Here is a 24,467-nt window from a genome sequence, read left to right on the forward strand (position 1 = left end):
CTCAACCTTCCGCCCACCCAGGGTCTGTCCTGCACCCTCCAATTCACAAGCTCTGGCTCCACAGCCAGGTAACTGAGGCAAGTGGCTTAAGGTTTCGTTCCTCGGTTTTTCCATCTGTAAGCAGCAGAGAAGTCCCTGCCTTCTGGGGATTGAATGAGCTAATTCGTGTCAAACGTGCCACACAGAGCCAAGTGCTTGCTGAGCAGTTACAAGCATTAGCGACTGTTACTCACCCCTTTCCTTGGCAGGTATTTGAGGAGCACTCTCTGTGCCAGGAGTCGTGCCAGTGAGCAAGGCAGGCACCCCGCTTCCCTTCCGGGGGCTGATGGGGGAGGAGGACATCACACAGATACCCACACGCAGGGTCTCCCCAGCCCGGTCACAGCCGTGTGCTGCATGTGGAGGGGGTGCGGGGGAGAGGGGAGCCTGACTGAGCATCCTGGGGGAAGTGGGTTTTGGGCCTCAGAGCCCCGGGCTGCTGTTGGGAGGGCAGGGGGGATCGGGTGATGGAGGGGCCCTGTGGGGAGAAGCTGGGGAGGCAGCTTAGCCTTGCTCAGCCCCTGGGGCCTGCGAAGAGGCAGGCAGTGGGTCCAGAAATGACCCCCCAGCCATGTTGCCATGGCAGCCCTGGGGCCTGGAGAAGGAGGTTTCCAGCCGTGGCCCCAGGCCTGGCTGGGGTGGGGGTCCTGTCTTGGAGCCGGAGCTGTGCCAGGGATCCAGGCTGCTTCGGCTGGGCTTTCCCTGCCTCTGAGCATGTCCAGATGTGGCCTAATGGAAGCCACATGCCCAGCTCCCAGGGCTGGAGAGAAGGGGTCTGACATCTGTTGTCACTCAGGGGACTCTGTAAGGGCGGCTCCTCCCGCAGGGCTGGCACAATGAGGGGCCACCGCGGAGGGAACCCTGGGACAGGGTGGCCCTCAGGAGGTCGGAGGTTCCAGGAGCAGCTGGACACAGCCGCTGACCTGGAGGAGGCCTGAGTGCAACCTCTGTGGGCCCCAGGAATTTATGGCAGGAAAGGGGCCCCTTCCTCGGGGCCTCACGTAGCCAGTTCTGCAGGGCAGTGGTCTCTGAACGCTGTGACGCTTCAGTCAACAGAGAAACTCTTTAAAATTCAAATGATTGTTTCTGTCAATTGCAGACACCATGTAGCACTGCGACGGGTGCCAGTCACTGTTGTAAGCACTGTGTCATTAAGCCCTGTGACCCCCCACAACAGCCCGTATCAGTTTACAGGAGTGGAAAGTGAGCTTCAGAGAGCTCAGGCCACGTGCCTGTGGACGTAGGGGCAGAGAGTGCTGGAGCCAGGTTTCTCTCACGTTCTTCACCTCTTCATCCCCGGACAGTGGTGTTTGAGTGCCCAGCGTGTGCGTGGAGCAAAGCCCAGCACGGTCCTGCCCGTGGGGAGCTTAGGGTTTAGAGGGAGGATAGAGAACCCGGTAGTCACGCAGGTGTGGAGTTCCGAGAGGTGATGTGGGCTGAGGAACGGGGCAGTGCTCTGCAAGCCTGCTGCGGGGGGGGCCCTGACTCCTGGGGATCAGGGAAGGCTTCGTGGAGGAAGTGATGCTGGAGCTGCAGTGTGGAGGATGGGGTGGTGAGAAAGGAGTGCTCCAGTTGGGGAGAACAGCATGTGCAAAGGCCCTGCTGCCAGAGGGAATTGAACTAGATTGAAAGGAAGCCCTGTGGCTGGTGTGAAAGGAGGCTGGGGAGGGGGCAGGGGCCGGACCCAGGGTGATATGTGTATCCTCAGGATGAATATTTGTACCTTTGTCCCAAGGGCAGCGGGGAACCCCTGAAGGTGTAAGGCAGAGGTGGCAGGATAGGATTTGTGCTTTGAGGTACCCCCTGCAGGTGCAGGGAGGAGAACACAAGAGCAGGGCTCTTCCCCTCTCACCCGAAGCCAGCGCTGGGCCATTCCAGTGTCCATGGGTCTCCGTGGTCCCCCAGAATCACCAGGATGTGGCTCCAGTGAGCCCCAGAATATGACCTGCCTCGACTCACCCTGTTCCCTGGAGGATTGCTGCAGACTGTCCTCTCCAGGGTTGGCCTGTGGGCTTTTTAAACCCATGTGGGGCCTGAGGGATCCATAGCACAGCCCTGGACCCCATGGCGCAGGGGCAGTCACTTTCCATTCCCTTGTTCTCCAGCAACCACTAATCTACCTTTTGTCTCTACAGATTTGCATATTCTGGGACGTTCCCTGGAATAGCCAGGAACCCTGCAGTATGTGCTCTTTGTATGTGACTCTTTTACTTAGTACAGTGGTTTCACGTGTGGTTGGTAGTTCATCCTTCTCATGGCTGAATAATATTCCATTGTAGGGATACATGGCACTATTTTTATCTATGCATTTATTGATGGACCTTGTGTTTCTAACTTTTAGCTGTTATGAGTAATGGTGCTATAAATATTTATTGGAACAAATTTTTGTGCGGACTTATGTTTTCATTTTTTATCTTGGAATACGAGGGCTGTCCGGAAAGTATCCAGCCATGTAACCGTTCCCGTTATATTAACAGTGGTAGGATACTTTCCAGACAGCCCTTGTTTACCTAGGAGTGGAGTTGCTAGGTCGTACAGTAGCTCTATGTTTAACTGTTAGACGAACTACCAGAATGTTTTCCGAAGTGACAGTGCCATGTACAATTTCTACCAGAAATGCACAAGGGTTCCCATTTCTCTACATCCTTGCCAACACCTCTTATTGTGAGCATCCTAGTGGGTGTGAAGCAGTATTGCACAGTGGTTTTGATTTGCGTTTCCGTGATGACAGATGGTACTGAACATGTTTTTGTGAGATTGCTTTAGAAAATTCTGTAACACACAAGCACACATACCACTAGCCATCATCACAGTGTCATGTAGTCTCTGGAAGACTCCACCGCACACTGCACTGCACTCCAGGAGAGAGAGGGTGAAGAGGGCAACCAGTGTCTTAGTGTTGTCATGAAAATAACTTGACCTCATGGATCTCTGAAAGGGTCTCGAGAACCCTCTAGGGCCAGACCACACTTGAGAACCACTGGTCAATGGGTCGGTGCAACTGCGAGCATGCGGGTGTGTGTGCGTTTCTCACAAGTGCTAACGTGTGGTGCACACCCTCCTATTCTGTGCTTATTTCAATTAATGGCGTATCCTGGAGGCTTTCCCTGTCACTACTTGGAGAGTTCCCTTACTGTGTTTGGCAGCTATGCTCCACTGTATGCACATCCTAACTTTTATTTATTTGTATATTAATTAATTAGAAATGAGGTCTCACTATGTTGCCCAGACTGGTCTTGAACTCTTGGCTTCAAGTGATCCTCCCGCCTCAGCCTCCCAAGGTGCTGGGGTTACAGGAGTGAGCCCATCTTTTATTTACCAGTCCATTTGTTGGTGGATGTTCAGGTTCTTTTGCTATTAGAAAGCGGTGCTGCTGTGACTCTCTATACTGTGCCCCGGTGCGGAATCACGGGCTCAGTGTGTATGTGCATTTCTGCTTTTTTTCTTTGTAACTGTTCATTGGAGCACAACCGTGGAACCCCTCAGAAGCATACTCGTCAATAAGACATTTCCACAGTGAGCACACCCATGCAGCCAGCACTCAGAGCGTGAGACAACCTGACCAGCCCTAGCAAACTGGTCGTTCATTCTCCAGTTGGAGGCACTGGGGTCGTTTGCAGTGCAGGGCTGTGAACCGTCTCCTACTGGTCTTTTGGTTCCAGTGCGAATGCTCTTCTGTTGAGAAGTGCTGGTGCGTGCTCAGCTTTAAGAAGCTACGGGATGTATTTCTATAACCCCGGTAGATGTTGGTCTACCCTGCGTAGCTTGGAGGGTGTGCAGATGTTACTCACACCCGTGGTGCACGAGGATGCCTCCTTCCCCACTTTATTCACGCAGCCAGTGTTTACTGAGTGCCCACCTCACTGTTGTGGGGCTGGAGAGACAGCGGGGGCGAAACAGACCAGATCCCTTTCTGTCGTGGAGCTGCCCGTCTGGAGGGAGCACACAGCCGATAACACGAGCGCGTGAAACCGGGCGTGTGTGAAAGGGTGAGACGTGCTCGGGAGGAAACTGAGCTACGAAAGGTTCTGACCTTGGCCAGTCTGAGAGGTGGCAGACCGCACCTCTTGGTGGTTTCAGTCTACACATGTGCCTTGCTCCTCACCTGCCTTGGCCAAGGGCTCTGTAGCAGGTCGCACTGGTCACTCTTCCGCCAGCACTGCTGTGGGGGCTGTGGGGGGGGTCTTTCTGCCACCCTCACCAAACCGATGCCAGTCTTTCCTCCGGGGCACACACCAGTCATGGTTTAAATTATCTATTGCCGGAATAATGCAAGTGGCAAACAACTGTAGCACACACGATAAACATTTATTGTTGCTCCCAGGTGCACAGGTGAGCTGGGCAGTCCTGCTGACCTGGGCCAGGTATGGCTGATGCCAGCCAGGCTCGAGCATGTGTCTGGTCAGCTGGCGGCTCAGCTGGGGCTGGCTGGTGGAGGGTGGCCTCAGCCAGGGTGGCTCAGGTCTGCTCCATGTGGTCTCTGGTGCACTTGCTCTTACTGGGGCCCAGGCTGGGAAGGGCAGGGGAGCAGGAGAGCGACTGGGGAGTTTAAAGCAGGGGCAAAATTGGAAACAAGCCAGTGCAAAACCTGTTTGCCCCAGGTGGTGGTGTTAAGTTGGAATCCTGCTGTGCTGAAGGCCAGGGCTGGGTTTGGGGCAAGAGCTATCTGGCCTCAGGGAGAGGAAAGACAGTGGGAACGAGTCATCTAAGTTAGGTAGACAAGCACAGAGTGGAGGGGAAGGCAGCACATTTGCCATAAACTTTAACACTTTCCGTCTTGCGATGGCGTCAGTTTTGTAGGACTTAAACAGCCGACACCTTGAAAATCACAGGAGTGAATCTCTGTAGACATCTCAGGAGGCATTTTGTTAATGTTAGGATGATGTTTTGTTGTTAGGATAATGTATCCCCCAACGAGGAGACAAACATTGGTCTAAAAGTCGATTCAGAGCCATTGTCCCCAGCTGGTGGGGTCTATGCAGGTAAACAGATCAAACCTTTTGCCCAGAGTTGGTGTGAGGAGGTCATTATAGACTTAGGCAAGGTTGTGAGAGGTGTGTCCCTGTTTGGCCATGGCTCTTAGATTCTTTTGTATCTGGCCGGAGTGACTTGCGTACATGCAGCAGGTTGTTTCTGAGACGGCACAGCCTCCTCCCTCCCAGGCCGAAAGGTAATCTAGTGCAGGATGATTACCTTGTACCACTTGCGTCAGAAATTCATGGGATTGCTGCATTAGGCTGAGGCCATGCTGGAGCAGGTCCACATGTTCAGCAAGAGTGGCCGAGAGGTTCCGGCTGGTCTGCATGTCATGGTGTCAGGCTGGTGGCACCCATGCTGGTTCCTGCTAGTGACAGTAATGATCCCTCTCCCAAAGTATGGGCCCGAGGATGGCTCACCTCACCCGTGGCATGTGGCTGCCCAAGGGAGAAAAGGGGGGCTCTGGCTGGCGGGAAATGACTGAACAGGTGGGCCAGGGAGCCAGTGGTGCAGCGGGGTTGGTCAGGGGGTCAGGGAAGTGGAAAATGCACTAGGTGAGGCCTCCAGACGTAGCCCCACAGTGAGAACCAAAGGCGGATGTCCCCAGGGTGTAGTGCTCAGTTGGATTTTTGGCTGTGAAGCCAGGAACTTTAGCCTATCGCTGGTTTGTCTGTCCATATGGTTCCACACGGCATGGTTGGATGCGTACGTGGGCCACAGCAGAGGCTATTGGTGCTGGGACATCATGGTACCAGGATGGTCCCAGAGGCCGCCCCAGAGCCACTGGGTGAGGAATGATTTGGATGGGATGGCGGTGGGGTGTCCAGGCGCAGAGAAGCATGGGGAAGCGGGTGCATCACTGGGGTGGGGTTAGGCTGGCAGACTGGGCCGGAGGCCAGAGGAGGGCACATGGTGGGCCTAGCGCTGTCTGTGTCTCACAGCCTGGCCTCCAGCCTTGGCCCATTTGATGGAGGTACTGCCTGTGTGGGTGGACCAGAGAGGCGGAGGGCAGGGCTGGCAATCGCTGGACTGAAGGTGGTTGGGGGAAGCAGTTTGGTGGGGGAAGGAGGGTGTGTTCTGCGGAGGGGAGAAATGAAGGTGTGGAGAAGAGCGTGGTAGGTGAGGGGTGGTGGTAAGAGAGTAACTGTCCTGGTGAAAGTCAAAACGGCTCCACCCTGAGAGGACACAAGCTTCAGTCCAGCTCAGTGGGGAGGTGTGGTCGGACAGGGAATGGCTGGGTTAGTTGGGGCCCAGTGAGGTTTTGGGTGAGCACACACACCTTAACCTGCCCGGGAGGACAGCGGTGGCAGGGTGGCCTGGCAGTGATGGATGTGTTGCAAACAGCGGGTAAGCCAAGGAATTGTGAGGAAGCAAAGCGTGAGTTCAGCACAATGCCGTTCCCAAGGTCGTCATCAGCGAGCTCGGAAAGGCAGGTTTCGAGTTCTGCAGCCCGGTCCCGCACGGTCTGTTAGTCATCAGTTGTCCCGGCTTCCTGGACACCGTGAGGGCCCAGGCTCTGCGTCTCATCACAGGGGTGGAGTTGCCCACGTCGTCTGGGTGGGGATGAGGTGTCGGAGGTGTGCTGTGGGAGTCCAGCCAGGTGGCGGGTGTCCTTCCCAGGTGGCTGTCCACGCTGGAAAGCGGTTATGGCCCATAGGCAGCCCTAGCCTCCATGTTTCTGATGCCGTTTGGGGTATGATTTTACATTTATTAGCCCTGTTTCTGGTTTTACAGATACCTGAGATCTCCCTGGGGTCTGCTGGGGCATGTCTTGCAAGGGCCTGTGCTCCCTCTGGGTCCTCTGGGCCGTGTGTTCCATCCACAGCCCGTGGTCATTTGAGCCTAGGCGTGTCCCTGGTTAGGGTGCGCTTGTGTAGATTCTTCTTACACTCTCGGCTTCAGAGCGTGAGAATGTTTGCAGGGTCACTAGCATGTAAGGTGTTTAGCCAGCCTGGTATGAAAGAGGGGCGTCCTGTGGGCCACCTGTCCGTTGTAAGGATACGTTTAACAGTGCAGGTGGTACTGTGAGCGGCGCAGGCACTGTTTCCAAGCGAGCCGTTTGCAGTAGCGTGTCCAGGCTGGGTGCAGGCCAGGCCTCGTCCCTCACGGGCTGACTTCCAGCAAGGGCTTTGGCCCCACTCGGGTGTGAAATTGCTAATTAATTCCATCAGTTCCAGCAAGAACCCGTGGTCAGGTTGGCCCTGGGGACCTGAGGCTGGCCCCGTGACCCAAAGGGCACAGACCCAGCAAGTGAGCCCCAGCCAAAGGGAACCTTGCCGTTACTTTCCCGTGGGAGGTGCCGTATGGACATTTATTTGTGGCTGAACTGCCTGTTGGGCCATCCGTCCATCCATCCATCCATCCTTCCATCCTTCCATCCTTCCATCCTTCCATCCTTCCCTTTTCTTTGGGTTGCCTCTTCCGGGAAGATCCCTGGGCCCCTGACGTAATGGTGTATCTGTCTGGGCTGGATGTGACCAGCAAACACCAGGCGTAGACTTTCTTGTCCTCTCTTGGTGATCTACGTGGTGCTATTAATGGGTCCTGGGGCAATTATTTCTGCCTCTTGAAGTGGTTTAGGAGAGGACATTAGTGACCAGCCTTACTTGTACCCCGAGTCAACTGCGAGAACTGGGGGTGGGACAGCTCCTGTCTGAATACAGTCTGAACGAGCACACCCACAGTGGCATCGCGGTGTCTGGTCCCGTGGGCTCTCTTTATCGACGGGTCCCAGTTCGCGTCCTTCCCCATCAGGTCGCTGACGAGAAGTTGGAGAGATGATTAAGGCAGGGAGAACTTTCACCCCAGGGGGTGATGTGATTCTGTCTCCCTGAATGTGGACGGAGGGGGAGTTGTCACAGATGACCACTGCAGGCAGGGCTGGAGCCCTCTGGGCGCATGTGGAAAATGGGCATCGGGGTGTATGTGCCAGAGGGCTGAGAGTTTAATAAAATCAGAGCTTGTGGCAGGAGTTTGGTCCACTTAGGAGACCATTTGCCTTCTAGCCATTTTTGAAGACACTCTTTCGGAAGACCGCTGTGGTGGTAGGCGGAAAGAAAGTTCTGAAGGGTACTGTGTGATAACCCCGCTGCTGAAGGGCCTCAGCAGTACAGCGGGTGCCTTGATCTGACTCGCTTATGCCTGGTGGACCAAGGGACCCGAATACGGTTAGTGAGGAATTGTATTGCCAGGTCAGCGGTGGCTGTTTGGGTCTGAGTGGCCACGAGTGCCTTCCCACAAGGGGCCTGTGCCTGGCCTTGGCCCCGGGCGTGCAAGCCTTGGGCCCAGCTCTGAACCCAGACCTGCGGATGCATGAGACATCTCTGGATTTCCGAGTTGGCTCCTGGGACAGAGCTTCCCAGGTTGGAGGCTGGCTGTGCCCCTCACTAGATGTGTGACCTTAGACAAATTGCTTAACTGCCCTGGGCCTTGGTTTTCTCGCCTGTAAAAGGAGTTTACTGACAGCTCCTTCTGAGATCTGCACGCTGAGTTGGAAGAAAGCCTATGCCAGGCACTGAGTATTGGGACCTGTCACATAGTAGGGCTCCACCCACTGCTAGTGTCCTGGGTGTCGTGAATCCAGCCCTGGGGGCTCTGCTGGGAGATGGCGTCTGAGCCCTGCGGTGCATCCGGTTCACACACCCAGGCCAGGGCTGCAGATGCAGCTCTTCTGAGGCTGAACCGTTCCTGGGGGTCCTTGGCCTTCTGAGCCCTGAGCCTTCCAGAGTCCTGGGTGCCTGAGAGAAGTGAAGCTCGGGGTCTGTGCTGCAGGCTCCCGGTGGGCAGCGTCGGCGCCCTCCGCCTCCTGGTACCTCCCCTAGGCCAGGCCGGGCTTGTGGGGCCTCCGGGTCCTGTGGCGTCTGGGTCTTTGAGCAGAGGTTCTGGTTGAGGTCAGAATTTCGTGGGCTGGGACTCTGCTGGGACCTCCACCCCTTTATCCACTCTTGGGTCTCCACTCTGGAAAGGTGGGCTTGGGGCTGGAGTTGCACTGAAGGTGAGCCTGCCTTGGCTCTCAAGAGAGTGAATTCCAGCCATTGCTGCCCCTGGCTGTGTGACCTCAGGCAAGAGAATCACCCTCTCTGAGCCTCAGTGTTTACATCTGTCAGAAGAGGGGAGTAACCTTAGAATTGCTTAGGGGAGTAAGTGGGATAATGACAGCCAGCACAAAGCAGTCACTCGGGGCCATGTGTTCTCTTCTTTGCCCTGCCAGAGGGTCACTGCACTCTGCGGGGCACCATGCGGGGGTGGATGTGTGTTTTTGTTTAAGTGAACAGATGTGTGTCTCTTCTTGTGGCCAGAAGCTGTCCCCTCTGGTGAAGGAGCAAAGGGGCCAGGCCTGGTGAGGTTGGGTGGGGGCCTTCAGCGGCTGCTCACCTGCTCCCCACCCCCGTTTGTCACTCCAGCGGCCTCCAGATGTGCACAGAGTGTTCCTTGCTGGCTGTTCCTCCCCAGGCCACGCTCTCGTTTCAGCCCCTGCCAACTGTGTCAGCGAACGCCTGGCCTCTCCTTCAGGGGCACAGCCTGTCAGTGAGGCTGGCATCCCAGGGACGAGGGCGGGGCGCATCGCCACTGAGCCCACACGCTGGGGCCCTCTTCTTCATCACCCTCACAGGGTTACCTGTGTCAGGAGCACTTATTATGTGCTAGGCACTGTGTTCATCCCTGGACGTGTATGGGTCCATCAAGCCTCATGGCACCCCTATGGGGGGGGGTGCCATTATTATGCCCATTTTATAAACGAGGTGACTGAGGCCCACAGACGTTAAGTGCCTGGTCCAAGGTCCCGAAGTCAATGAAACAGATGTTTGCCAACCACTGACTTGGCCCTGTGCACCAGGCACTTCCGCCTCCCTGAGCGTGCCCGGCTGCCTGGCCTGAGGGGGTATCTCCCTGTTGCGGGGAGAGCGGGGCTTCAGGGCTGCTCTGGAGGGGCGAAGCCAGGCCCAGGGCAGGGCTGGCAGTCCTGAGTTCTGTACCTGGCCCTAGCCCCCGGCTTCCTCCCCGGCACAGTGTTGGGAAGCCAGGATTCTCTGGGATCTGTATGCCGGAGGGTGGGAGGTGCTGAAAGGAAAATCTGGCAGCAGGGAGCAGGCCTGCCTAGGCACAGGGGGCCCCAGGACCTGGGAGAGACAGAGAAGCCGTCTTGGCTTCCAGCCATACCTGCTTAGCTGCCCTGCTCACCACTCCTGACACATTTATGGACCACATGCTCTGCACCAGGATTTGCTGGGGGCAGGGATTCAGTGGGAACAGAAAGGTGGAGACCCTCCCCTGGGATAGGGGCGCCTGCTGTGACTCCAGAGAGTGTGACCTCTGGAACGCACACGGCAGGGAAGTGAACCCAGGTGGCTGTAGGTGAAACAGCTTGGAGGGATGAGCCCCTGGGATGGTGGGGGCTTTGGGGACCAAATCCAGTGCCTTGAACCCAGGGGGTGCTGCTGCCCAGCTCCTTTTGTTGCCCTGGGGCTGTGGGGGCCCAGCGTGACCCACAATTTTGAATTTTCTAAAAGAAGCCTGGGGTCCGAAATTTTATGTGACAGCTCTCAGTTTGTAAATATTGACAGATTTGTTTTCTAATTATTTGTGGCTCGTATTAGTTCACTTTTGCAACCATTTATTTAGCTCATGATTCTGTGGGTTGTTGGGCTCTGCCAGGCTAGGTGTGGCTGATGTCAGCTGGGCTTGCCTGTGGGGGGGGCGGGGCTCAGCTGGGGGCTCAGCTCGGGGCTGGCTGGTTGGATGGCCTCCACTGGCATGGTTGTCTGTGCTCCACACAAAACAAAGTGTTAAAATCAATACAATCTGCAATAGTATCAAAAACATCAAATAGCTAGGAATAGAACTAGTTAAAGATATGGCCGGACGCGGTGGCTCATGCCTGTAATCCTAGCACTCTGGGAGGCCGAGGTGGGCGGATTATTTGAGCTCAGGAGTTCGAGACCAGCCTGAGCAGGAGCGAGACCCCGTCTCTACTAAAAATAGAAAGAAATTATATGGACAGCTAAAAATATATATAGGAAAAAAAAAAATCACCCAGGCATGGTGGCGCATGCCTGTAGTCCCAGCTACTCGGGAAGCTGAGGCAGTAGGATCGCTTAAGCCCAGGAGTTTGAGGTTGCTGTGAGCTAGGCTGATGCCACTGCACTCACTAGCCAGGGCAACAAAGCGAGACTCTGTCTCAAAAAAAAAAAAAAAAAAAGGTATGTAAGACCTTTACCCTAAAAATTACAAAACGTTGCCAAAAACCAAAAAGTAAAAATGACCTAAATAAATGGAGCTATATATCATGTTCATGGGTTGGAGACTTAAATATTAAGATGTCAGTTCTTTCTAAATGAAGCTACACATTCAACACAATACACAAAACGCTGGGTCTCTCATCCTTCCTCAAGCTAGCCCAGGTTTGCTCACGTGGTGTCTTGACTGTGTCCTGGGAGAGAGAGAGCAAAGCTGCGAGGCCTCTCTGGGTTCCACGTGCGCTGTGCCCTGTTGCCCAGACAGTGCAGTCACAAGGCCAGCACATGCACCCGAGGTGGAGGGAGGGATGCCCCTCTCAGATCGGGGAGCTGCAAGGAACTGTGGTGATTTTTGCAGTCATCACAGATAGGAAGGCAAAATCCAAATTGCATTTAGCAGCCACCTCTGGAGCGTGGGATCCTCGCTGAAGTCCTGCGTGTGTTAAGCAGCTATGGGCAGAAGTTGACCTGCACACTCACACTGTGCTCTCGAACGTATGGAAATATTTTCAAGTCTGTTTCAGACACGTAACAGCCTGGGCTTTGGGGACAAGCAGAGCTGCATTCCAGCTCCGGTTCGGGCGGTCCTCACCCCACCTTTATGAGGAAGGTGATTATCCCTCACTTGCAGGGTTGTTGGGAGAATCAAGTGGGCAATGCTCAAGTCTCCGTCACGGCCCACCATAAGGACTGGCAAACGTGAGTTCTTCCTCTCTTAACCTTGGGAGCACCCCAGTTTTAAACCAGCGTACCCCCTCTTGCTGTGCCTCCAGCATTGCCAGCTTTTGTGACACTCAGTTGACTTTCGTTTCAGAGGGAGCTGAGCGCTGTTGACAGGCTGCTGTCGTATAAAATTTATAGACCTTTAAGTGAACATTTTTCCATTTCTTTTCAGTGGTATGTATTTTTGGATTTTGGAGCCATTATATTTTTCCCCCAGGGCCAGGGATCAAACGTTTTTGGAAACCTTTGGAAAACTCATAGGCCCCAGGTAGGTGGGTGGAATGCCTAAGGGCTAAGTGAAACCCACCCTCCTTGGGTGTCTGGGGGCCGCGTTCACATAATGTGGTCATTGGACCATTGCCCAGAGTGTCCCTTGCCTGGGCCTGACGGGGATGGTGTGAGGTGGGGCAGGGCAGAGGCTCCTTGAGTCTACCTGTGTTCACCCGGGCTGCGATACGCTGCTCTCTGCACTCGGACCCCACGTGGCACCGTTCCTGGGCTCAGGAGACCTGCAACTTGGGCACTCCTGACTCCTGTCCTAGGGAGTGGGGGGTCCCCTCACAAAGTGAGCCTGCTGTTTAGACCTGTGCATGACCTTGGGCACATCACTCTGCTTCTCTGGGCCTTGGTTTTCCCAGCTGGATGGTGGCTGTTACCATAGTGATCCTGGCTCTGCGGCTCTGGTGGGACGGAGAGAGCTAGCCCCCTACCTGGGCCCAGGAAACAGCTCTCACCTGGGGACTGGGCATCTCAGCCTGGGAGAGCTGAACGGTCAGGCTGGGTTCCAGGTGGCACTCAGCAGGGGAGGCAGGGTGACCCCAGAGCCCAGGCCCCCCAGCTCAAGGCCCTGTGCAGGGTAGGGTGCAGCTGAGAGCCCACCATGAGAGAGGGCTTGGGAAAGGGCTGGAGGAATGACAGGGAGGGCCCCGCTTTCCTTGGAAGAACTGATGCAAAGCGAGGGATTTAAATGCCCCCGCTGACGTGCTGTCCTCTCCTTCCCTTCCTTCGAAGCTCTTCTCTTCTCGCTCTTCTCGCGAGCCTGCACTCGAGCTCACAGTGTGGGTCAGAGCCTTGTAGCTGCCTCTGACGGGGCACGTGGTCTGGGGCAGGCTGTGCCTCCTTTCTCTGCTGTCTGTAAAATGGAGGTGGGGACAGGACCCTCCCAGGGCCAGAGGGAAGATGCCATGGGTGCAGGTTAGGGCCCCGCAGGCAGCGCCAGCCGGTCAGGTCAGCAGGCGTGGCTGGGCACCTCCTTGGGGCCAGGCTCGGATGTAGATCCGGGTGCTGAGGGTGCTGGGCTGGGGCTGCCCTGCCTGGGGTAGTGGAGGAAAGGTTCTCTCAGGGGCTGAACTGGGTGGGCTCAGCGGCTCCTGCCATTTCTGTGATCCTGGGACTGGAAGTCACAGCCAGGCTCAGGAACCCTTCCTGCTTGTCCACTTTCCAGTCCTCATAAAAAGACTCAGGGCGCCTTCCCAGGGCCCTCCCCCACTGCCCTGGGGGAGCACCAAGGCTGCGGGACACCCGGGCCACAGGTGTCTCTGGGCTGTTTGCTCAGGCCCCACAAACATCCTGTCCAAACAGGGGCCTGGCGGAGACGGCCCCCGTTGTCCTTACCCTCCTGCCAGGTATAGAGGTTTCTCTGCAGCATTTCCAAAGCCAGAATTCTTCAGGGCTTTAATGTCAGGGAAAGGGGACTGTCTAGAGGGGTCATGACTTCTGGGCTGGATTTTTCCGGGCATCCATTGTCCTGTGATCAAAGGAGGTTAGAGTCACCGGAATCTCATAATCTTTTTATAACAGAACCTTTCTTGAATGGGTAATACCTGCATATGGTCAGAAACAAATGCAAAATGCAAAAGGGGTAAACAGTGACATGTCAGTTTCCTTCCTCCCTCCCCAGGGCCGGGTCCCTCCCCAAGACAGCCACTGCTGCCAGTTTCTTGGGTCTCCTTCCAGAAATACTCCATGCATGTCCACACATGCCTTTAAAAAGACAAGTGGTAGCTTATTCTAGATACTATTCAGCACTGATCATTTAAAAAAATATTCTTTCTGGTACATGCAGAAATTGTTTCATGTGAGTGCACGTACATCTGTTTTTGACACCCACGTGAGGTTGAGTGGGTGTGACAGCCATTTAATCGCTGCCCATGGATGGGATTATTGCTGTCACAAACATGGCTGCAGCACACATCTGTGACACTCTGTCATCAGATTAGCTTCCTAGAAGGGGAAATGCTGGTCACAGTGCTTTTTACACTGCAATGCGTTATTTTTTTTCTAGTATATAACATGAAATTTCCCATTTTCAGTTGTACCGTTCAGTGGCATTAAGCACATTCATGTTGTGCAGCGATCACCACCATCCCTCTCCAGAACCTTCTCATCTTTCTCCACTGAAACTCTGTCCCCAGTAAACACTAACCCCGAGTCCCTCACCCCCAGTCCCTGGTGACCACCATTCCGCTCTCTGTCTCTATGAACTGACTACTCCGGGGACCTCGTGCAGGTGGAATCATATGATAATTTGTCCTGTGTGTCTGGCTTGTTTCTCGGGGCTGGGTCCTGTTTTTAAAAGACTCTTTTAGTCTTTCGTCTTAGAATTCTCTAATCAGGCTGCCTTTTCCAGTTCTGTTTTTGTTGTGTTGAGATATCTGGGAGTGCGAGCGTGTGTGGGGCTTGTGTGACCAGTTCAGGAAGCGTCCGAGTGGGCGGCGGGACAGAAACCGGGGTCGCCCTGCCCCCCAGCTCCACGGCTACCGCCGTCCTGACATCACCAGTTCCTTCCTTTCTTTCGAGCTTGTCCACCTAAGTGGTCTGGCCTCGCTGTTTCCACTTTGACGTCCATGTGAAAGGAAGCCAGCAGCATTCCCCTGTGACTCCTTCCCCGTCCCATGCCGTGGGATGCGTGCGTGCTGTTGTGCCTGGTGGCAGGGCGGGGGGTGTGGGCCCTTTCTCCTCTCCACGGGCACTTGCAGACCACTGGGAGGGAGGGCGTGCGCTGCTCTTCAGCACGTACCCAGGAATGAACCTTTGGGGTGGTGGGTGTGTGCGCCTCCCCCTTGACGAGATGACAGCTCGAGCGTGGCTTCCCAAAGTGGGCTGCTCCCCGCTGCTGCCCAGAGGTGGGAGAGGCCCGGTTCCTGTGGACGAGGGTCATGCTGTCCCCGCTGTCAGGCCCTGACAGGGTGAAGCAGACTGTGGCAGCGCATCTAGGAGCCGAATGGATGTTTCCAGGCCCCATCACTCTCAATCCCGGGAGGCCAGAGAGCGCCTCCCAGGTGAGGGCTGGCTGTCACAATGCGAGTCACCTGAAGCTCTCTCTCTCCACAGTACTTCTGCGAACTGGCAGGTGAGGAAGGCCACGTGCCTTCTTGGCTAGAGCTTAGGCAAAGCAGCAAAGTGGATGGAAAGTGGAAATTTTCAAAAACCCAGAGGAAAGCAGAAAATGCGGGGTGGGCGTGGCCGGAGGCGGCACCAGTTTCTGCTGCTGCAGGGATGTTGTCCTGTCTTTCCATGTGTTTGTCCCTTTGTTTGTTAATTAATTCAGAAAGTAGTCACCCAAATATATGTGCCAGGGGACACAGTGGTCGTGTTTACTGAGCACCAGTTGTTTGCCACATACTGAATCTTCTCACACCCCCACCTTGTGAAATGCAGGTGGGGAGAGGTTACTTGCCCATTTTACAGGTGAGGAAGCAGAGGCTCGGGAGATGGGTGCCTTACCCAAGCCCCCCACTGGTGGGTGGTGCCTGGCTGCACGCCTGGGCTCCCAGTGGTGGTGAGGACACCTGTGCTTCTCTCCACCTGTGTGGTGGGAACTGCTCCACAGAGGTGGCAGGCGGGGAGGTGGCGGGTGACGGTTTGCATTCTTCCTTGTCATTTACCTAAGCCTGTGCCCTTGGGCTGCGTATCTTAAACTCTCAGAAGCTTGTTTCACATATTTGGGACAGGGAGAAAATCACACTGATGTCAGGCTATTGATACAAGCTTTAAATGAGATGAGAGATACCAAGAGCCTGGAATACTCCATCCAGCCCCTGAGTTTATTAAGTACAGGATCAGTGCGGGGCCGCGTGCTAGGGCCTGGGCCCTGAGATGACTCAGACTGACCCTTGGCCTGTGAGACCCTCCCAATCTGGGGGTGGGGACAAGCCTGCCCCTGACAGGGAGAAGTATGTGAATGAGGCCAGAGGAAGGAGTTGCTCGCCCTGCCTGGGTGGAGGCGGGTGCTGATGGGCCCGGTGGACAGAGAGCAGAGAGTCGCATTTGGATTGGCTTGTTAAGGACGGTAGTTGGACTTGCCAACTGGACAAGGTAGAGGAAGGGAATTCCCAATGTGGAACAGCGTGTGCTAAGGTGTGGCTGCAAGCAAAGGTGTGTGTGGCTGGGAGGTGAGTCTGGGCTGTGCAGTGAAGGCCCCAGATTGTCACACCAGGGAAAGGAACTTTATTCTGTGGGCTTTCTAGTGGGGTCTGTGCTCAGGGCTGAGGAAGGCCAGGGCATTGGGAGGGAGACCGAGTGGGGTGATGTGATGAAGGCTGGGTGGGGGTTAGTTTAGATGCATAGGTCAGGGAGACCCTCTCGGAGGAGGTGAGGCCGCCCCAGAAAGGGAAGCAGCCAGCCCTATACAGAGTGGGGGTGGGGCGGGGCACCGAGGAAGGGGGGTTGCAGGCAGGCAGCATAGCGAGTGCAAAGGCCCTGGGGCAGGCATGAGCCTGAGGAGTTCATTGGGTAGAGTGAGAGCCCAGGTCAGAGAACGGAGACGAGGTGGGGAGGTCAGCAGGGCCACACCATGTAGGGCTGTGTAAGGACAGTGGAGACCACTAGGTGCAGGTGTGGTCTCTTGCCCAATCTGACTGACTTTTGTGAACAATCATTCTGGTGCCATCTGGGTGCTGGGTTGGAGGAGGACGGGAGGGGGAACAGGGAGGCTGAGGGGTGGTGGCAGAGCAAGGGGAGAGATGGGTGGACTGGGAAGCACTGTGGAGGTGGCCTCGTGGGGGATGGCTTGGAGGAGGGAGGCGGGGCATGGGAGGATTGGCCTGGGAGGGTCCTGACCACGGTGGGGCCCTTTGTGGGCACCGGGAAGGCCTGGGGAGGGGTGGCTTGGGGAAAATCAGGAGCTGAACAGCTTCTGGCTGTGGTGGTTCCTTCACATGCGTGGAACTGGGGTGGGGACGAGGTGAACGTGGCATTGGAAGCCCGGAGACGGGGCATCAGCCAAGGTGTGGGGGGGATGGGAAGAGGCTCCGCGGCTGACACTCTGAAAGGCTGGTGCCCAGGACCTTAAAAAGCTACAGAGACACACAGGCGAGGCTGGGGGACCTGTGAGGCGTGCCCAGGGAGGAGACCCGCAGGAGGCGGCCTCTGGGCCGGGCCTTGGAGGATCGGGCTGGGGACGGGCGGGTTCTGCACACAGAGACGAGGGCTGCTCATCTTGCTGGGCTCTGCGTGGCTGTGCCTCCCGTGTTTTGGAAGGTACCTGGCAATGCCATGCTTAGCCCCGGTACCCATTTCTTCCCCTGCTGCAAGTGGGTGGCCCTTCCCAGTGTACGGGTCAGAGATCCTGAGCACCTTTGTTTGAAAAGGAGGGAAGCCAGGGCGGGGACGGCTGGGGGAAAATGGTGGGAAGCCTGCCAGGCCCAGGCTGAAACCTGGCATCTGATGAAGGAGGGGCAGGAAGAGGTTGCCATCCAGCCCACACGAAAGCAGAGCCAGCTCTCAGGCTGGCAGTGGTCAGAGTCACAGAGAGGACCTTCAGGATCAGCTGCATCAAGTCTCCTGTGTGACACGTATGGGGAGGCTGAGGCCTGCAGGGGGAAGGGAAGAGCGGAAGTTGAGGCTTGGGACTTCTAATTCCCCACCTTATCTGCAAAATAGGAGTAACAGTTCTTAACTGTGAGCGCTCAAGTGCCTGGCCCCGTGCCTTGCTCTCTGTTAGCACTTGGTACGTTTCAGTTGTTTCTGGTATCCTGATTGGCCATCCCTCTCAGGTCTGCCTGAGACCCAGAGACCTGTTGCAGTCTCCTAAGCTCTGCAAGGCAACCTTGGAAAAGGCTTAGGGAGGAAAGAAAAGTCCTGTAAAAGAAAGAATGCTGTGGGTTTGAACTATGCAGGAAAGGGACAAACTGCCTTGGTGGAGTGAGCTCCCCATCACCGGAAGTATTTAAGTAAGGGGATACTCCCACATGCCCAGAGTATAACAAGAGGAGATGAAGCATTGAACAGTGGCGTCACCCTCAGGGGCCACAGAGATTCAAGTCCTGACTGCGGCATCCGGGGAGGAGGAGGAGGAGGCAGGGCTCCGCCTGGCACCCCACACCCAAGCCCTGGGCCAGGCGTACCTGTGCTGTGTTACATTGAGGTGCTGAGCACTGGTCCTGCCCTCTGACATGGCAGCCCCTGGATGCACAGGGTTTCATAGATTCATTCAGCAAACGCTCACTGAACACCCTCTCCATGCCGGGGCTGGGAGGATATGGCTGTGAACAAGGTAGGGAAGAGCCCACCGCCTTGAGCTGACATTGCAAAGGAGGAAACAGCTGGAAAAGGAAAGTTGTGAGCTGGAGGGTCTCAGGCAGCACTGACTGCTGTGAGGAGGTTTGGAGTGAGAGATGAGATGAGGGCGTAACGGGCGGGTTGGGGTGCTGTCTTCTGCCGTACAGATATTTTGTGCTTTCGTGTAGTCTGTTGTATTAAGGTTTTCATTTTCGTTTGTTGATTTTATTTCTGAAGAAGGCTCTCTTTATCTTAAAACTATTTTCTTAGGGTTTCTTCTAATACTGCCTTTATAGATTTGGAATCTATCTTTGTGTATGGTGTGAGGCGGGTCCCAATGTCATATATTAGATCCTTTCCCTGCTAAGTTCGAATGCATCCTGAGTCGTGCACTGAATTCCCGTGGGGAACAGAGTTCTGTCTCATTGATGTCCTTGTTTCTTAGTTTCGATCATTAGTACTTTAAAGTATGTTTTGATACTATCAGAGAAAGGCCTACCTTCTTCATTCTTCTTTTTAGAAATTTTCTTGGGTGTTCTGAAGCATTTCTTTTTTTGGGTGAATTTTAGAATCAGCTTGGCAAATTCTGTGACAATTATGTCTTTGCTTTGATTGAGATTGCACTGAAGTTGTCCACTAAGTTGAGGAGAATTGGTATCTTTATTGTGTCGAGACTCCCATCCCGACAGGCTGTGTGTATTTCGAATACAGTAGACTGTTCGTCCACCAGGCAGTTGCATTTTCGTCTTCATGCAGCTCAAGCATGGCTAGATTTGTTTCTCTTTTGAACGGGATTTTTTTCTACTAACTTCCTTGTTGAGTTGTTACTGGTGTATACGGAAGCCACTGATTTAAGTATGTTGACTTTGTTTTTGACCATCATATTATTATAATTGTTAATAAATATTAATTTTAAGACTTAGTTTTGATTTCCTTGGATTTTCCAGGAAGATGAAACTATAACATCTGCAAATAATGACTGTTTCTTTCTATTATTTCTCTTGCCCTTTTTTCTTATTTTACTGCATTTGCTAGTATGCTAAGACTACGCTGAACGGTGGCATCGTCAGTGGGCATTTTTGTCCTATTAAAGTCTTCGTGGGGGGTGTGTCTGATGTTTCCACTTTGAGGCTGGTGTTTGCTGCTTGTTTCTGGTGGACACTGGTTTTCAAGAACTCTTTTCATTGCTCAGAGCAGAACAGTCGCAGGCTGTTGTCGAAGCTTATTTTCCCTGTTACGGAGGCGGGTGGAGGCTAGTGACTTGCTGTGCCCACCGAGCAGCCAGAGCTGATGACGCTTAGCTGGCAACATTGCTCAGGGCGCTGTTCCTCAGCCCGCCCAGGTTACGTGAATTGCTCAGGGACGTTCAGAGGTCCCCTGGGCTTCAGCACCTGTGCAGCCAGTCGGTCCTCAGGCGGAGAAGGACACGGAGTGTTCAGGGAGGAGAAGCGGCTGTCAGTGGTAACGCTGAGATGTGGACCTGGGCCAGCAGGCTCAGAGGTGTTCATTCCACTCCTGCTGGCCCTTGGCAGGTGGGTCCTGCAAGAGCTTCGCTTAGGAATGTCATTTTCAGACCTCAGGGGCAAATGCTGGGCTAATTATATTCCTCATTTGCTGGTGAAGCTCTGTTACCCTCTTTGCAAGACCCTCTCTTTTTTATGTATGTATTTGTTTCCCTTTTATCCTCTTACTCCCTTCCTACCTACCACCCCACCCGTCATCCACAGTTCTTATCTGTCTAATCTGTGTTGGGCTTTTTGTTTTCATGTGTTCTTGCAAAATATGTATTGTTATTTTGTGTGCAGCATTTTAAATTTGTACAAAGGTTCTCCCCCCCATGCTGTGTTTTGTGTTCCTCTGTGTTGCTGTATGTCCCTGTGTCCAGTTCTAAGTCGCTGTGTGTCTACATGTCTGGCCCCATGTTGCTGTGTGTCCGTGTGTCCCGCTCGTGTTGCTGTGTGTACATCTAGTCTTTTGTTTCTGATATTTGGAGTCCTCCATGTGGGATGGCCCCCAATTTTCCTCATCCACTCCCCCAGGGATGGACACTGAGGCTGCCCCTGACCGCCTTCCACATGTAACCCTGACGCGGGCACCCCTGCACTGGGCGTGTTGCTGGCCAGGGCGAGGGCTGCCCTGGCGTATGCACCAGGAGGGAACTCTGGGTCCTGGGAGGTGCACGTGCCCAGCTGTGTAAGTGGCCGCACCGTCCTTGCTCCCGTCCCTGGGCACAGGGTGCCCAGCTGTGCACGGCCTTTTCACTCTTTCGCATTTTTCCAGTTTAACAGACATTTTACCCTGGAGTTCTTTTTTATTGTCTTTACTTTTCAAGAGTTTGTTATATTTTATAGATGGCAATTCCTTGTCCATTTTAGACATTCCAGCAATGTCTCCTAATCTTTCAGCAGTCTATTATGTTTGACCGTTGAGTTCTTTGTTATACAGAAAATTTGAATTTTGAAGTAGTCGGACTCATCACTTTCCTTAACCTAGATTCTGTGCCTCTGAGTTTTAAGAAGTTCTCCGCTAGATGTGACTCTGCCCACCCTTCCCGCTCACAAGTACAGGTGCTCTCTGAGCACCCATGTAGTCTATGTGACTTCTGCTGTTACACATTGTGATTTCACTGCTGATAGTCTGCTGTTGACGGGAAGCCTTGCTAATCACAGGAGCAGTTGGCTAACACATATTTTATGTGTTATATGTATCACAGACTGCAGTCTTGCACTAAAGTAAGGCTAGGGAAAAGAGAATGTTAACAAGAAAATCATAAGGAAGAGGAAATATATTTAGGATTCATCAAGTGGAGGTGGATCATCGATAGAGGTCTTTGTCCTCGTCATCTCTGTGTTTAGGAGGCCGAGGAGGGCTGGTCCGGCCGTCCGGGGTGGCAGAGGTGGGACAGCCCTGCTGTTCAGGGCTCAGCTGTGTAGTCAACGCTGACTTTCTTCCATTAGCTTTTCCGGATGGTTGTGGATTTCTCTTGCCGCTTTCTTGCCCCGTGTCCTGCCTTGGTGTCTAGGAAACAGTGCCAGAGCCAGGGGTTCTTGTGCATGTGCTGGTTCATTGGGGAGACTCTCAGGAGAAACTGAGGAGTGAGGGCTGAGAGCCAGACAGAGCTGTGGTCCTTGCACGGTCTGATCCCGTGGGCACTCTGCAGTGTGAACGGCCCCCACAGGGCTGTCCCCTCTGAGACTGGGGCTGGGTGGGCAGCCCCATGCTGGTCTGTTACTGGCTGTGCTCGCCCCAGCCCCAGGCCCCATGGTGGGGGGCTCAGCCTTCCAGGCAGTTCTCCAAAGAAGCTGTGAGCAGCCAACATGCACAGCACCAGGGGGGGTAGGTTTACCTGCCCAATGAGGCGGTTCTGGACAGGCACCGGTGTCATCTGCTTGGTGACCCTGGACTCCTTGGAACCACACGCCTCCCCTGGGCGGTGACTGTGCCTCGCGTTGCCATCCCCAGGCTCCACCAAGGACCTGATCGAGACGTGCTGTGCAGCGGGACAGCAGTGGGCCATTGACAATGACGAGTGCCTGGAGATGCCCGAGAGCGGCGCTGAGGGCGACGTGTGCAGGTAGGGCGGGCGCCCTGGGGCCGGCAGAGCTGCCCACGCATGTGCCTTCTCCAGATGCTGCTTGCCTTGGACCCCCGCCCTGCTCTCGCAGGGTGAGCTTGTGCTTCACCTGCTGCCCGGTGACTGGATGTGGCTGCCGCGGGCCGTCTGGCCAGGCTTTCTCCAGGGGTGGAGAGTCCAAGACTGGCCTCCAAAAGGCTGGCCTCTCACTCTCCTCCTGTCGCCTGTGCTTGTCGTTTCTTCTGATGCCAGTGTTCTCAGCGAAGGAGTTACTCATTCCCATCCCCCCCTTTGCCAGGCGCAGGAGCGATCTCGGTCAGCTGTTCACTCCTCCTTTTTTCCAGGGACACCATCTTATGCAGCCTCCTCATTTTTCCAGACTAGGAGCATGCGGTTCAGAGAGGTGGTGTGACTCACCCGCAGCCACACAGCTCACTGGCAGCATGGCTAGGATTAGACCCCATGTTTTCTAACGTCCACCCCATGCTACCCCTTTGGAAAAATCTATATTCTAACCATGTCCCTTTCTCTTCCCTTCTGCCGTCCCACCAGTTTGGGGCTACTCAGGAGTAAGAGCACGCACTGTCCCAAGCCCTGGGGCTCTGGCTGAGCAGTCCCGGTTCGTGCTTGCATCCCTCTTGTGGTGCTCACCACTTCACGGCCAGCAGTTCTGTCACTGCGTAGTCCTTGCTGGGACACGCCCTCCTCATGTGGGGCTGGACCCTGCTCCGCACGCCCCTTACCTTCCTGTCCTGGCTCTGCCCTCTGTGCTGCCGGCCCAGCAGCCCCCTCTGCCCTGGGGTGGCCCTGTGGAGATCGGCAGGCAGTGCCCAGGGCTCTGTAGGCTGCCCTCCTCCCGGCCGGCCGCGCAGTCCTTCTGGGATTGGGGGTCCCTATCCTCAGCCCAGGTGGGGAGCTCCGAAGCCAGCCCCTCGTCCTCACAGTCCAGCGGGACCCAGGCCTGAGTATTCTTGGTTAAGCCAAGAAACGAAACCCATGTGACTCGGCAGGGCTTGTGCCAGCTGTGACCCCAGCACCGGCCTCCACCGGCTGCGGACCCTGGCGGGGGCCTCCCCACTGGGAGGCTGGGCGGGTGCTGGGGGCTGAGGTGCACCCTCTGTTGCAGGACGGCCCAGAGGCACTGCTGCGTCTCCTACCTGAAGGAGAAGAGCTGCGTGGCTGGCGTCCTGGGGGCCAAGGAGGGCGAGGCCTGTGGGGCCGAGGACAATGACACCTGCAGCGTCTCCCTGTACAAGGCAAGCCCCACCTGCGGTGTTCACGGGCCGGGGGGGCAGGCTGGCCCGGGCCTGAAGGTCCCTGGGCCCTGAAGGGTTGGGCTCCCCTGCGGGGCTCCTCGTGGGGACTGACACTCACACCTGGCGGGGGGGGGGGGGGACTCTTCATCTACACAGGAGTCATCATCAATTATTATACTGACTGATGAATTCACGGAGTGTTTTTTGAGCTCCAGCGTGTGCCCTGGGCCCCGTTTCAGGCATCAGAGCTGCAGCAGTGAACAACACAGCTGACCTTCCTTTCCAGTCAGGAAGCCAGGCGACCAGGACAGCTGTCAGCGTGTGGCGGGGTGACAGCTGACCGTGTTGCGGAGGGGATGCTAGAGAGGAGGGGTGAGCGGTGTCGGGGCGTGCTGGCGTGTCTGCTGACAGCGGCTGGGGATGGCCTCCTGAGAAGCGGACTTTTGTGCAAAGCCCTGGGGGCGGTGAGCCCCGTGAAGTCTGCAGGAGGGTCTGTGGGAACACCTTCCAGCAGGGGGACAGCGAGCGCAAAGCCCCTTAGGGAAGCGCCTGCTTGGCGGTCGGAGGAATGGTGGCCGCGTGCCTGGGGTGGAGCCAGCGGCGGGGCTGGAGCAGCTGGAGCTGAGGCCAGAGAGGTGGTGGGCAGAGCCCGTCCCTCGGCAGGAGGTTTGATTCAGAGTGAGGCAGACGCCAGGGAGAGTTTTGAAGGGACGTCAGCCCCCAGCAGTCGTGGGGATGGGTCATCGAGGCTGGTTCTCCTGTGTGGCCAGTGGGACCGGGACAGGGTGGGACCTCACCTGGCAGCACTGGGGCAGAGAGGAGGATGTTCTGAGCAGAGGGGGCAGTGACAGCTAAGGCACAGAGGCAAAAACGTGTGGGAGTGGGGAGTGTGGCCCAGCAGGCCTGGCAGCAGTGGGCACAGGCCACTCGCAGTCCTTGGCTGGAGCATGGAGGACCGTAAGTGTTACTCTGAGAACTCTGGTCTCCAAGTGGAGGGTCCACGGGGCTGAGAGGGACTTACGGAAGACCAGATGGTGTGCTAGAGCTCACGCGGGCCTCTGGGCTACAAGTTTGGCTACAAGTCACGGAGAATACCCTAGAACTTTGGTTTTCTCTCATGCGCTGGAGGTGGGCAAGCCCGAGGTAGAGGCAGGAGCGGCC

General features: G+C 55.4%; 1 protein-coding gene across 3 annotated transcripts in view; it reads left to right on the forward strand.

Annotated features, from left to right (window-relative positions):
* FBLN2 (fibulin 2) overlaps nucleotides 1–24,467 on the forward strand; it is a 78,235-nt gene that overhangs the window by 26,928 nt on the left and 26,840 nt on the right. For all 3 annotated transcript variants that reach the window (XM_045551538.1, XM_045551535.1, XM_045551537.1), the window contains exons 3-4: nucleotides 21,939–22,050; nucleotides 23,177–23,306. In XM_045551538.1, coding sequence (XP_045407494.1) covers nucleotides 21,939–22,050; nucleotides 23,177–23,306 — 242 coding nt within the window. The remainder of the gene's footprint in view (nucleotides 1–21,938; nucleotides 22,051–23,176; nucleotides 23,307–24,467) is intronic.

This window comes from Lemur catta, chromosome 5, assembly GCF_020740605.2.
Source record: "Lemur catta isolate mLemCat1 chromosome 5, mLemCat1.pri, whole genome shotgun sequence".
NCBI lineage: Eukaryota > Metazoa > Chordata > Mammalia > Primates > Lemuridae > Lemur > Lemur catta.